The sequence below is a fragment of the Lycium ferocissimum genome, chromosome 9 (genome assembly GCF_029784015.1).
Source record: "Lycium ferocissimum isolate CSIRO_LF1 chromosome 9, AGI_CSIRO_Lferr_CH_V1, whole genome shotgun sequence".
Taxonomy (NCBI): Eukaryota; Viridiplantae; Streptophyta; class Magnoliopsida; order Solanales; family Solanaceae; genus Lycium; species Lycium ferocissimum.
This window is the reverse complement of record NC_081350.1, coordinates 58038234-58053066: the sequence shown is the minus strand read 5'-3', so window position 1 is coordinate 58053066 and position 14833 is coordinate 58038234. Positions and strand designations below refer to the sequence as shown.

Genomic DNA, 14833 nt, shown 5'->3' with positions numbered 1-14833 from the left:
TTTTGGCCATAAAAAATATTCACTTTTTTCCGGAATAGTTTATGACCTTACTTAAAAATTAGCGTTTGTCATAAAAATCTAAATCCAACTTGAAGTTGTATTTCAAATTTGGAAAACATATTATAACTTATTTTTCAACTCCCTTTTCGCTTTTCAAGTTGTATTTATGATAAATTTAAGACCACAAGATTTAAAGAACTATATGTATGCCCAATCAAACTAAGAGTTATATTGAAATTAGTTATCCTGGCATTATTTCTTATTGATTGTTTGGGTTTGTTAAATTAAAAGTAACATGCATTGCATAATTTCTAAGTAAAAGTTGTTTGTTTACAAAAATGGGAATTTTACATAGTGTAGAGAACATAATTTTTAGTAGCTAAATGCTATATTTCAATTACACAAGGTAACTAATTCAAAATCCATCTCCTCTTATTCCATTGTATCAAGCTTTTCCCTCAACCGCCTCTCTCTTCTCCCTCAACTCTCTCTCCCTTCTTTCACTCTCTCTTCTGCATCGGCCAACCGCCGCGGGTCTCCCAAAGTGTAGTCATTTATATAAGTTGCCCAACAAAAATACCCTCCACCTTATTTAGTAGAAAAGGAGTTTGACGGACCTCAGGCTATTTTTGTTATTTTAATTATTTTATCGTGAAGTAACTAATCCTCAAATTGTTGTTCCATACCAGAGATAATTCATTCTGATACTATTTTTAAATTATTAACCAAATAAGGAATAAGATGTTTTCCTTATGATCGTGCCAAACGGCCCTGTTAACACTACGAAGGACCATTTTTGAATTTTTATTTTTCTCTCACCAAAGAACATTTTGATCATCATTTTTTGTTATATTAGACAGTGGAATAACAACCGAGAAGCTTTAATACGGGTATCCCGCATATCAGGGTGTACAATTTGATTGTTTGAATGGAACTGAAATTTCGAAATCGAGACTATAAAGCTGAACAAGAGGTTCACTCCTTGCGTCGGGTAGCAGCAGAGACTACTCATCCTCTCTCCCTTCAATCACCCTTATGTGCCCACCAGGTTCAATGTTTTCCTCTATATTAAATAACTTCTATTAATTTTTTTTTTTGACTATTACAAAACAAGGATCTATGTTCCTTTTACAAATTATCAAAAATATCTTCTGTCATGTTTACACCAAAAAGGGATACACACTTCATATTCTCTGCATTGTTTGCTCTCAAAACTTATAAGTAGTATTAATTAGAAATTACTTAACTTTAAAATTTCCCTTTTACCCTTAATGAAATTATTTATAGCCACATAAATATGTTAAAGGTTTGTTTTAGACCATAAATTTCAAACTTCTTAAGTCAAATGTTGTCACATTAATCGCAACAACTTATTAGGCAACCGCTTGCATTTAAATCAATGGAGTATGTTGTAAAGTAGTAAGTTGTTTGTACCAAAATGTGGAATCAACGGTAACAAATTGTTTTTCTGTTATTTCTTTTCCCAGACTGTTTGATTTGCTTTTCTTCGGGCCAAGGGTCTATCGGAAACAACCTCTCTACCTTCCACGGTAGGGATAAGGTCTGTGTACACTCTACCCTACTCAGACCCCACTTGTGGGATTGCACGGGGCATGTTGTTGTTGTATGATCAGGGTTTTCAAACAAAAGAACGAACACAACTACTCATTATCATGATTAAATACTTAAATCTCCTATTGTTCTGAAGAGATTAGCCGAAAAAAAGTGGATAAAGTTTCAATTTGAAAATTTTAAGCTAATTAGTGACAGGTGAAGTCCTCTTCCCAGTGGTTAATTATGAAAAAAAGAAGTTATTAAGATGTAGATATGTTAGAACTGCATTCATGCTTTTGTGTTTGTGTGATTTCTACTTTATTGTGATTTAGGCAGTGTAATTTCACCAGAGCAGGTTCAATGTTTCTCCCTTTCTTGTGTATATTGATCGCAGCAACTTATTACGCCACCTATTGCATTTAAATCAATGAAAATGTTGTGAAGTAGTAAGTTTTTATGACATTGTGGACCAAAAAGTGGATTCAACGGTGACCAATTTCACTTAAGGTATAATCAGGGTTTTAAACAAAAGAACTAACAGAAACTACTCTTTTTCATGACTAAGTACTTAAATCTCCTATTGTTCTGAAGAGATTAGCCAAAAAATGGATAAAATTTCCATTTGACAAATTTAAGCTAATTAGTGACAGGTGAAGTCCTTTTTCCAGTGATTCATTGTGAAAAAAAATAAGTTATTAAGATGTAGATAAGTTATAACTGCATTCAAGTTTTTCTACTTTATTGGGATATAGGCAATGCAATTTCACCAGAGCAGGTTGTAGTTGTTGGACTTCCCATACTCTTTAGTCCTTACTCCTTAGAGGTGTTAAGACTCAGGATAAACAAAGTGCATCCATCTGTCTAAGTTTTGGTGGGCAGAGCCCATACTGGTAACAAGATGCACGTACTTGACGAAATAGGTTAGTAAGCTGGTCTACGCACTACAGTTAAAAAAAAAAAAAAAGAAAAAAAAAAAAAGAAGAGAAGAAATACTTTAAGACAAAAGAAACTACTCCTATAAGAGAAGAGACTTATAAGCTTGTTCAAAAAGAGTCAAAACCAGCAAAGGAAAATAAAACCAGATGATTGTGTATACGATACGTAGCTAAAATTGTAGCCACTATAGGTTGCTTCAATATTTTAAAAGATTATAATGGTGATACCAATATACCACCTAGGTTTAATCAAGTGTTAAGTCAATAACCTTACACTACGATTGATCATGGGCTCTTGTTGTTCTTAGCATATCCAGATATTTTTTCATTTCCTAATTTTTCCATGACTTGGTTGAGTTTGTAGGTTGACGTTACGGATTATGGCAGGGACGAGTTTTTTGATCCATTAAGGGGGAATCGTGGAGAACCAGAGGATTCAGATATAGGAAGCACAGCTACTGAAATCACAGCAGAACCATATAGAGATATAAAATTTGTGGGAAAGGAATGGACATCTTACAAGAAAGTCTTGATGCAAAAGTTTCCTGTCTCCAAAATGATTTCTGTTTCTTCGGTTAGTATGCCTTTTTAATCTTCATACACGTGCTATTACAAATTTTCCAAAATGGAGGTGATCTTAGTGGATCCCTAGTTAGTGGTCTTCTTATAGTTTATGGTATAAGTGTGTATTTGGTACGGAGGAAAACATATCCTGCCAAAATGTTTTCCAATTTTCTCATGTTTCGTTGGTCAAAATGTTTTGGAAACTTAGTTCCTTAAAAATCAGAAAAATGACTTCCTTAGAGTGAATAGGAAAAACAAGTTCCATAAGTGACAATTCAAGATCATTGTCTCTTCCTACCCCAACGCCCCAGCCCCTACCCCCGCCCCACCCCATAGTGTTTTCTTAGAGTTCATATAAATGCTGTTAGGACAATATTTTTTTGCTTACCTAACAAACACCAGAAAATAAGTAAGAAAATTACTTATTTTCCAATATTTTATAAGAAAACATTTCCGTGGAAAACATTTTCTTCATACCAAACACACCCTAAATTTGTTTTAAAGTTGAGTTATCAATTTCTATTTATGTTCAATGGATTAGACAGAAATTTTTTTCTTATGTTGCAGTTGCTATCTGCAATTTATAATGAAATTGTGTTTGTTTTGTCCCAAAGTGCTTTATTTTTCTTTTGGGGTGGGGTGTTTGGGAGGTGGGGGTCATGGGCTTTGTTAACACTGCAACAAATTGCAAGTGCTGGTGGATTTCTTTTTTTTTTTTTTGGCTTAAAAAGAATAACAGAAAAGAGAAGGAAAAAGTAAAACGAATAAGAAAAACTAGGGTGTCAATAAAAAAAAAAATTAGAAATTTTTGATCAGTGTTTTACGTGTTCAGTTCTTAATATTGTTCTGGGTTTTTGTGTAACTTTTTTCTTGCTCCATGCAGCTGTCAAGCTCAATTATGAAGACAGGCACGGGTATGATGTATCCTAGCTATATTTACTTTATGTGGCTCATTATTTATTTTTGAAATGTCACAAATAAATTACATATATTGTCAGACAATAATATTCTACATTATACAAGGTTTAAAACATTTTGATTTAAGATTATGATACATTATTTCCATATAAATGTGACTTGCGTACCTAATCCAAAACTAGTTTTAAAATTTTCTACCTGTGCAAAATCAATATTAAGTCATCTGACTCCTTAATCTTTGTGGCTCAATCAAAGATTTTCATATAAAATCGGACAAAAGATAGAATTCAAAGGTTTTTTCTTTACTCGTGGCCTTTTAAAGTTCTCTCATCCTTTTAGTTTCTGATACAGGTAAGAAAAATGTAAAAAAAAAAAAAAAAAAGGGTATCATTTGAACATGTTTGATATGTTAGACTAGCTGTTGTATTTCCTCGGCAATAATTGCTATGATGATTAAATATTGTAGGCCCTGAGAAACCCTCAGCAAATGCACATCTAGAGGAGCTAGATGATCCTCAGAGATTTGCTGAAGAAGGTGTTAATTATATCACCCTGCAGGAGTATGTTTCACGCTTAACTGAACTTAAAGATGAAATTAGTCGTGCCTGGCATGCAAATGACCGTGTAACCTCCCTTAATCTGTCAATCAAGGTAGTTTTTGTTCTACATTTGTAACATTCGCTTCTTGCTGGATTCTGCATTTACCAATCAAGTGATCATTCTTTTTGGATAAGTACCTCCCAGTTTAACAACTTTATTTGGTATTCGTACAGTAAGTCAGTTCAAACTTGCTATTTGATACTGGGCTCATAGCTTAGTCTGGTTCACTCGGGTTATTCCTGTTCAAGTCATTATTTTTGGATAAGTACCACTCCGTTTAAATTTTTTATTTGGTATTCGTTAATTAAGTCAGTTTCAAGTTTGCTATTTAGTAATACTTGTCTCATAGCTTAATTGGCTGACTCAGGGCTATTCTCAGGTACAGAGTAGGGATTGGCTTTTTTCGTAAAACCGAAAAAAGGGACCGAACTGAATACTTCAATTTTTTCAGTTTGGTATTCGGTTTTAATTTTTAAAAAATTCGGTTATTCGGTTTTCGGGTTTTAAGGGAAAAAATATTCGGTCAAACTGGAAAACGGAAATTTGCACATGCAAGTAACATGCTCAGCCATGGTGATTTAATAGTGTGAGAAATTGGCATGAAATCCAAAGAGAAGACGGGATATTTTAAAGGATTGGAACGATAACCGAAAGAAGTTAATATTTTACTCTTCTAATAAAACATTCGGCTTTTCTTTCCCACAGAGTTAAGCAAGTGGGCCAATAGAGGAAGTTAAATATAAATCGTTTAATTGTTTCTTTAAGTTATTTGTTTGCCCATTTATTTCTTTTACATTCAGTGAGTCATTTTGAACCATAAATTAAGAATGGCGATTGTAATTGTTAATTTTCCGTGTTTTTCATTTCTTCACTTTGTTTCTTTTCAAATTTTCACATCTTCACTCCAGTATTTGTCTATATGCTTATCGATGACACCTGATGCTGAAAAGATAATTCAACTGTTAAGGTGCAACGCACAATTCGCCTGATATTCTGATAGACCAACATAATTCCAAGCAAAGTAACAAGTAAAAATAACATATGATTGCATTGGTTTCTTATAATTCATAAACAGTAAAAGTTTCTTCTCTTCTAATCGATTTCAACAGTAAAATGCATAATAAAAATTATGAAGGATCAAATTAGTCAACTGGTGTAATGTAACCACAGATATAATAACTTAAGACATTTCTATAACATCAGGTGGCCTGTTGGCTTTTTCTACTTCTTCTATTTTTTAGCTAAATGTATCTTGACTTCTCTTGTATAGGTTGCTAAGCTGCTGTCGGATACATCTGTACTACAATTGTATCCAACAGTATTTGTTCTAGCTACAGAAATACTAGATATGTTAGGGGATATGGTATGGGAGCGCATCAGGCAGAAAGCTGAATACACTGAAGATGGGACATTAGTCCATTTACCAGGTATAGCCGTCACATTTACCTCAACCTCTGCATCCCCGTGGCCAACTGGCACCTAAGCTCCAGTATCTGGTGTCCACTGCTGTCATATGCGTTTACTGTGACCAAATTTAGTTTGTAATGTACTTAAGTTTGTGTAAAATAAGTTTGTCATCATCCTCTAAGTCAACTTGGAAATTATTTGTTAGATTTTCTAATTGATTTTGTTTGGATGACTTAGAGCAGTTTGCCACTGTTCATTGTAAATTTGTAATGGAAGACTGTAGAATCCTTAGGCCCACAGTTAGAATAGTAGATATCTTGGCAACGAGTTATGAAATTTGTCTTACTGTCAAGCCTGACCTTAGCACCTTAAGGTTCTCCAATTCTCATTACAACTTATCACAGTCAAAGAGGCAACTTGATGGGATGGTTATATTGTGAAGCAATGATGGATAAGTCAATCGTGGTGTTGTTAACATTCCAAATCAGAATTGCGCGTTTTTTTCTTCTTTTTCATTTTTCATATTTTATTTTTAAGTTGAAGGACAAGGCTTCAATGTCTTTAATAAACCTAATCTCTAAGACACCTATCCATTTTTTGTTTCTTGTTGTTTTCAGTATTCTGATATCCTTGATCTTGATGTAATTGTTCTGGTTTCCTGAGTCTCATTTCTTCCTAAAAGACACACTTGTTCTCTAACAGATAACTTTCAAGCAACTGAAATCTGTGCTGAAGCCAAAGAAACCTGCTATAACTGGTTTTGCAAAGTTGGTTCCATCCGCGAGCTACTGCCACGCATGTGAGGTCCTTAGTTCTTGCAATTGCTTCCCCTGTCTATTGAGCTCTTGATTCTACTTCATTAATTTATCTTTAGGTGTCTGTTATTCATAAACATAACTTCCTTAAGTGAGATGCTGGAATGGATTAGCATTATAGAGTTTTTGAAAATTGACATATTGAATGGATGATCTTTGGATTTTTGTTCCATCCTAATGTGATGATCTTGGTTCACTAGTGAAAAATTGCTAGAATTCCATACAAGCTGGAGATTAACAATGTATTGCTGGCATGGTAAATTTTAATTTATCTAGGACTTACATTGTCATTGGGTTTGTCTATGCAACTGCTTTCATCACAATCATAAAAGTAAAGTTGATTCCTCCTCCCCTGCTAGACTGGGATGATTTAAAGTTTTTAATGATAATCCACCTCTGGTATTTGTAGTTTCGTGCTTGTGTTCCATATCTGAGCAGCTTCGGAAGCTGTTAATAATTAAAAATTGTTAATATGGCAAGAGTTCATTATAAATATGCGAAAGTTGTAGAATCCCTATAATTGTGTAAGTAGAAATAGAAATTTCTTTCTTCCTTTTGAGTATTACTTGTAAACACTATTTAAATACCATCATGTTTGATTGAACAATGAATCACCAGATCTCTTCTTCTCTTTTTCTTTACAAAAGCGAAGTGTCTGTGAACTATACAAGAGATCATTGCAGGGAGATAGCCAAAATCACTTTTTTCGGTTCTTTTCTGCTGTGCAGAGTTTATATTTCTGTTAGTCTTCTGTTTGACAAATACTCTTGTGAACAGATACTTGGAGCTGGCCATATACCGTTGCTGGCGTTTCCTTTTGGAACAACCTGCCGATAATCTTCCACGACTAGTTATGATGGCGAGAGGCGTTGCAGATCCATTATCATCGTTTTATTGCCGCTTATATTTGGCCCATTGTGCACAAAAATTACCCCAACGGAACATAGGTAACCTTATACGCAGTTTACTTGTTTAGTCACGACGGATAGCTCTAATGTCACTGCAAATAGGTATGTGTGTGGTTCATATTTGCTAATAAAATTTGCCACAAATTTGACTCAGCAAGTTGTGGCTTCTAGTGGTCATGCGAACTACAATTATGAAAAATTGATGGATCAACATAGTAGTTAGATAAGATTAAAATGATACTAAGCAGTGTTTTCAAAAGCGAAAAGCGCAAAAAGCTCTTAGGTCAGCTGGGGCTTTAAGCGCAAAGCGCAAATAAAGCGTTGGCTTTAATGAAAAAAGGCGCAATGGTGCAAAAATACAAATATATATATATATATATATGTGTGTGTGTGTGTGTGTGTGTGTGTGTGTGTGTGTGTGTGTAGTCCAAGACTAATAATAATAAGCATGAATAACTAATATTTGGACAAAGAAATTGTAAAACCATTACAAGAAAGTGAAATATCAATTATCTAGTGTCACCTCTTCAAGAGAGGCTCATTGGCAAGGAAAAGTATGGCTTAGAGCCTTGATGATGACACTGAAGCCCACATAAAGCGAGGTGAAGCGCTCAACATGTTTTGAGTCTCGCTTCAGGGCTTAAGTGCGCCTTTGACAACACTGGTTTCCTATACCAGTGAATGTGGTTAAAAGGATAGATACTCTAAGGAGAAACTTTTTCTGGCAAGGCAATGAAGACAAGAAGAAGTTCCATCTAGTTAAGTGGGAGGAGTTGACAATCAACAAGGAAGTAGGATGGGTGGGAATCAGAGACATGAGTAGACAGAACAAGAGCCTGTTGATGAAATGGTTGTGGAAGTTTGCAACAACTGACAACTCACTTTGGAAGGAAGTGGTCACTGCAAAGTATGGGATGGAGGATAAGTGGATAGCTGAAGAGGTGACTACCCCTTATGGTTGCAGTTTGTGGAGATCTATCAGGAATCTATGGCCTTTAGTTTTGGTTAGAGCAAGATTTAAAGTGGGGAATGGTTTGAAGGTGTCCTTTTGGGATGACAGTTGGTGTGGCCAAGAACCTTTACAGCAAATGTACCCAGATCTTTACACCCTATGCCAACTTCAACAAGCCACAATTGCTGAAATATGGACAGGATAAGGATGGAATCTACAGCTAAGAAGGAATCTGAATGATTGGGAGATGCCAAAGATAGTAGCCTTTTATAACACAGTGGCACATTTCAACAATTTAACAGGTGAGGGATACTTTGGAATGGAAAGCTGATAGTAAAGAGAATTTTACTGTTAAATCTGCATACAGAGACTTGAGTTCAACAACAAATCAGGAGGCAGGATGGCCCTGGAGGATGATATGGAAAACCAAGATACCATACAAGGTAAACTGTTTTTCCTGGCTTTTGGCAAAAGGAGGAGTGCTGACTCATGAGAACCTGAACAAAAGAGGTTTTCACCTATGCTCTAGATGTTACTTATGTGGGGAACAAGCAGAGACAGTCAACCATCGGTTTTTGCATTGCAAAGTGACAGACCAGTTGTGGCAGTTTTTTCTCAAAATGAAAAAAATCAACTGGGTGAAATCAGGAAGTATAAAATAAGTAATGAAGTGTTGGAACAGAGATGGTAATGCAGCAAAGGAGGAGGAGAGATGGAAGATTGTCCCAGTAAGCATATGGAAGTTTGGAAGGAGAGAAGTCAGAGATGTTTTGAAGATAAGCAGAGCAGCATGCAGAAAATGAAGATGAATTGTTTAGCTATTTACTATTTTTAGCGTAAACAGGAAATGTTAGTCAAACAGGAGATATTTTAACAGCTATTGACTGGTTGTAATTTAGCGGAAATAGGAAGGCAATGTAGCTGTAATACTTTTGAAGGGGGACTACACATTTGGATGTAGTTATACTTGTGGATATATAGATTAATTGTTACCATTATCAAAAAAAAAAAAAAAAAACTATAAATCTTCCTACTTCTACAAAAGAGGTATTCTAAATCTTTCCATATTTAGAATTCCTCTTTTGTAGAACTAGGAATATTTATAGGGTTGTAACTATATGGTTTTCTTTTTTCTTTTTAGATTTCTATCTTTCCATATTTTAATTCCCAACAGAGACAAAAACTAGTTGATTTCTTCCCATTTGTTCTAGCCTTGGTAAACAGAGTTACCTGATACCTGTTCTTTGGTGGGAGGTAGTAGGTATCCATGGAATTAGTCGAGGTGCGCGCAAGCTGTCCCCGACCCCATGGTTATCAAAAAAATAAAAAATAAAATAAAATCTTTCCATATTTACAAAGAACATATTTTTGTCATATTCAGTGACGGATGCAGCCTGTGTGCTGCAGGTTAAACCAAACCAAGTATTTTCATCACGTAGTCTAAATATATATGTGAAGAGTCACCAAAATTTTAATAAATATTAGACCTGAACTCATCTTGAAGGTCGAACCTATCAAATTTAAATCTTGAATCTGCCTCCGGTCATACTTACAGATTCTTAACAAAGCTCTTCTATAAAAATGTTCCTTTTGCTTTTATATTCATTGTCAAGAATAAAGTAATAGTCCTTCCTCCTGTGATCCTTCCTGTATCAAGGAATTTACGATTTCTACACTGGAAGAAGCAGAATGCTGCAACTGCTAGATGGTAGACAATCCACACCCTACCCCAAATACCAGCCAAGATATAGGAAAATATGATCTTTTTGCTCTTTCGTCAAGTACGGGAAAAATGTGCTTTTGACTATTGTGGGACTAAATTGGGTATGTTGTTGTTGTTGTTTTGAACATTGGTTTATTTGAGCAAACTGAATGTCAGAAAATGCAGGTCCAGTTAGTCTAAGGTGGAGTTGATTGCTCAGTACTTTGTCTGATCACAGGCTAAACTCTTCTCCTTATTTGTTTTTTTTGCATCAGACAAAATACCCTTCAAGTTACCACCCCATCCTTTTTTTCCTTCTTTTGGTTCGCTGTGTGAACTTAGGAGCTTCCCAGTCTTGCTAGCATTCCGGATATTTGAGTTGTAAGCTTGAACTTTATATTTTGGGTGAAGTGTTACACCTGTAGTGATCTGATATGCTTTCAGTTTTATTGTATTTTCTTGAATAATTCATCTGGTTTTTTCTCACAGGGCATCTGACAATTTCTATGAACGACATGAAAACTCTTCTGATGAATGGTGCACATGTTGCATCTGCGGAAAAAACGTCTGGAGGTTTATCAGGAACTCGAAGTTCAAGATTTGGCCTGATGGAACCAGCTATTGAATATGTTATGAAATGCTTATTCAAGGAGTCATGTGAGGTTGGTAATTAGCAGCTTCTGTTTCTTGTTTTCTGGTTTTGCTAACAGCAAGGTGTGCTGTGCCTTGGTGTTTTCTCACATACAGAAAGATGCATTTACTATTTAAAGAGGGCTCTGAGGTTTGGAATAAGTAGTTAAGCTCAGTGGCGGAGTCAGGAATTTTACTAAGGGGTGTCAAAATATAAAAAGATAGACACACGTAAAATATAAGGGGAGTAACATATAGTATTTTTACACAAAACTAAAATTTTGACCTAGCTGGACATTGTAATTTCCGGGAAAGATGTGTCAATTGACACCCCTTAGCATAAGGTGGCTCCGCCACTGGTTAAGCTTCCACCCTTAGTTTTTGTAATGCTGCTAGTAGAATTGCCTCTCCTTTTAAGATGTGAAAGGGTGTTATGCTAACCTCATTTAGAAACCGAAAACAAAACATATGATGCATTATGAGGATGGGTTCAGCGAGTTGGGCAATGGGATTGGTGGAGCCAGAGGTAGGTCATCTATGGGAGGGGAAGGTGTTGGCTTAACAAGAGCGGATAGAAAAGTGGGAAAGGAGTTGCTGTTTGGGGAGATCAGGTGCCTGAAGGAAAGGAAAGAAGACTGGAGAGAAAATTCAGACACGGAGGGAGGGAAAGGATAAAGATAGTGAAGTAGGTCACGTGGTTGGGTAGTATAGGGAGGGTAAAAAAATAGAGGAGAGAGGAATGGGAAACAATTAGGTTGAGGGAGGAAAGATGGAAGTTGGAGGGAATAGGGTAGATATAGAGTGAGGGAAGAGATAGGTTCATTCAGACTGTGAAAGGATGGGTAACAGGGAAAGTGGGCAGGGGATGTTTATGTTTGGGGCCGTTGCTGTGGGTTCATTTTTTTATAAATTTTTGGGACTATTTTGAGATTGCTCAAAAGGCAAAAATGTCCCCAAAAAAAAAAAAAAAAAAAAAGGATCTGTAATTTTCTTTTCATAAACACATAGGGGGATAACAGTTATGACCTAAGTTTGTAGGATTTGTTTCTGCTTGGCCCGCTTGGCCCCTGTGAAGTTAATCTTTGTTGATCATCAGTAAAAGCACATATTCATAAATTTGAAAGAAAAACCTCACTATTTCAAACACTAGGGGTACAGGCGAAAGCAACCGCCTAAATGCTGAGCAAGGAGATGATTTTCTGCCTGGATTTTGTGGTGGAGCCTCTCGGTCCTATACCAAATATCTATTGCAACAGTGACCCTAATATGTTCTCAGAAACAGCGAGAGAACAGAAAATTTAAGCCACCTAATGGGAATTTAAAAGAAGACATACTAAGTTGATGAAATAAAGACTTATTTGGGGACACATCATATGAGAGCTCAAGAAAATAGATTGTTGTTGGGAGAAAAGTAGACGTCTATCTTAACAGCAAAGTAGACTATTCCCCACAATACATGATAGATATCCTAATCTTCTAACTTGCACGAGTATCCTTAGTGCGCTGGGCTGCCCTTTTTTACTAATAAATTTCTAAAAGAAAGGGCAAAAGCTTACCCGTATCCACAAGATATTAAATTAAAACTGGTCTATCGACCAACCTAGGCCTCTTTCTGCTCTTCTCAACAGAAAGTAATCTTTAATCTACTAGCACTCATCCAGTGACCAATTAAATTTTTGCTGGAATAAGCACAGTGCAAAAAGAGAACTCCCTGCCTTTGCACCACCTTCCTCTTGAGCTTGATTTTTGACTCAAAATCTCGAGTAATAAATAACTAAATGCTGCTAGAGTAGAGCGGGATTCTTTCTTTCGTCCACATCACTAGCTGTTATGAGAAACACAAATTAGATTCGAGATACTTTGTAACGACAACCTGTTGACTTGTAATGCATATGTGAAACAGTTGCAAATTGGAGACATATTGATGGGGCTTGGACTTGGGAGGAACCAATCAGAGTTATTTGGAAACTCATCATGCGTCTCGCTTGTTCTTCACCATTTATTAAGGGAACTTCCTATAGGAATAGTTTGTTCTAATGCCTTGGACATTCTTCATCTCATTGAGTGTAGCAACGACTACTCCTTTGATCAGGTATTTCGTGAGATTCATGTGTTGTTGCTTCTTAAAAGCTTTTTGTTCTGTTTATGCCTAAAATCATTTCGGTTCAATACACAGTGTTTGAATTATAAGTTACTTGGACTCAGACTATGCGAAAACATATCTCATGTGAATGAAGTCAATCTCGTGATGAAGAAGGTTATCCAGGTATTGCCGTGTCTCTCTTCAAGTCTTTGTCTGGTACTGTGTATCTTTGAGGGCAGGGGCTGGGGGCGTCTCTTTCTGTCTCTCTCTCTCTCTCTTCTTCCTTTTTTTTTTTTTTTTTTTTTTTTTTTTTTCTTTTTAAATATTTTATCTTTGTGAGGACTAAGATAAACAATGATATAAAATGAGGCGTGAAGACTAATGTTTCTTCTCCTAAATCCTTTTATGGTCACTCTTTACAATGTAAATAGCTGTATTCATCACAGGCGGGATAGTAACTCTATACTACATCTGAGGATACTTATTTAAACTTAACTATATTTTGCACCCTTCTAGTTTGGTTCAACAGCAAATGTAGTACATCAGGGGATGCATGGTAGGCATATGTCACAAATTCGAATCCTCGTGGTACATAAGGTTTGGTACTTAAATGGAGAAGGGTAGAAGGCATGTTATCCACTGGGTTCCAATAGTTGGAAACAACAGATATTTTAGTTATCAAAAGGAAAAAAGAGATGTCAAGATGGTCTAAAGGAAGTACAAGATAAGGTTGAGTTTCATAAAAGGTGAAACTGATTATCATAAAGTACTTAAGGAAGTCGAGTGAGTGGCAACAATATCTCCCCTAGGGATTTGACAGTGAACAAAACAAGTTAGACACAGGGAGGAAGAATAAAATGTGAATGTTGTAAATCATGATTTGGATAGTGTTAATTAATCAAATAACTTTTTGAGAACCGTGTACACCAAAATGCAGTGAAACATGTGATCATTTGATTAGTGTGCGGGCAGTCTCCATGATGTCTACTCTTCTTAATTACTGCATTTTGTTGAGGGGTATACATGATTGATTGCTGATGGAAAAACCATAATAGAGCTCACAAAATGCTAATATTGACAAAATAATATTTTTATATTATACCACTGGAAACTGTGCATGGAAACCTCAAACTAATTTTGTATTTTAGCCTAAAATGTCTTTAATTTGAAGAGTAACTTAAAATAATCTTTTATTAAGAAATTTCGAGTACATTTTGAATAATCATTGGTGGAATTGTTAAAGCGACAAAAATTCTAAAGTGAAACTAATGCGATTGGAACTCCTAACATCTGAGTAGAATAAATATAAAAAGTAACCTTGCCCTATTATCAGGACGATGAATCCACCAGGAAAGGAAAAACATAAATGATTACTAAGTTGTCACTACTCAAATTTAGATAGGAAAGTAAGATAAACCATAAACTATTTTCTGAAAGGTAGATAATTTGGAAAGTCCAAATTTTGTAACGGTCGCAATCACCAGGACTTGTCGGAACCTAGATGAGTAAGAGTCAAGTGCAAGAGGCTACTCCAAGAAGCCTAAAGTTGGTCAAAAGATGGTTTGGGTGTTGAAAAAGCAAGCTCTGTACTTGAACATAGTAGAAGTCTCAGACTAGTTTTTTTTTTTTTTTTTTTTTTTTTTTGAGAAGGTAACATGTTGTATGTATTAAACACAAAATAGTACATGGGTTGTACTGAAACCATATTTACAAGTGAGCAAAAGAGAGTAAAACCAGTCTACAGTTCTAACAGGAACCTAATGAG

The 14833-nt window shown here is 35.6% G+C and overlaps 1 protein-coding gene and 1 long non-coding RNA gene across 5 annotated transcripts in view; both read left to right on the top strand.

Annotated features, from left to right (window-relative positions):
• Positions 1–753: 753 nt before the first annotated feature.
• LOC132031375 (uncharacterized) overlaps positions 754–14833 on the top strand; it is a 39581-nt gene continuing 25501 nt past the window's right edge. For 2 of the 4 annotated variants that reach the window (XR_009408256.1, XR_009408255.1), the window contains exons 1-10: positions 754–1048; positions 2854–3063; positions 3937–3967; positions 4438–4622; positions 5842–5998; positions 6681–6777; positions 7571–7740; positions 10845–11017; positions 12889–13077; positions 13162–13251. Coding sequence is in view for 1 of the 4 variants with exons in the window: in XM_059421313.1 (XP_059277296.1) it covers positions 929–1048; positions 2854–3063; positions 3937–3967; positions 4438–4622; positions 5842–5998; positions 6681–6777; positions 7571–7740; positions 10845–11017; positions 12889–13077; positions 13162–13251 (1422 nt within the window). In the remaining 3 variants the exon portion in view is untranslated. The remainder of the gene's footprint in view (positions 1049–2853; positions 3064–3936; positions 3968–4437; positions 4623–5841; positions 5999–6680; positions 6778–7570; positions 7741–10844; positions 11018–12888; positions 13078–13161; positions 13252–14833) is intronic. The other 2 variants (XR_009408257.1, XM_059421313.1) reach the window with 2 other exon arrangements.
• On the top strand, positions 7750–9678 carry LOC132031376 (uncharacterized). Its single transcript, XR_009408258.1, has 2 exons — positions 7750–8089; positions 8128–9678. It is a non-coding gene; the product is annotated as an uncharacterized LOC132031376 (long non-coding RNA).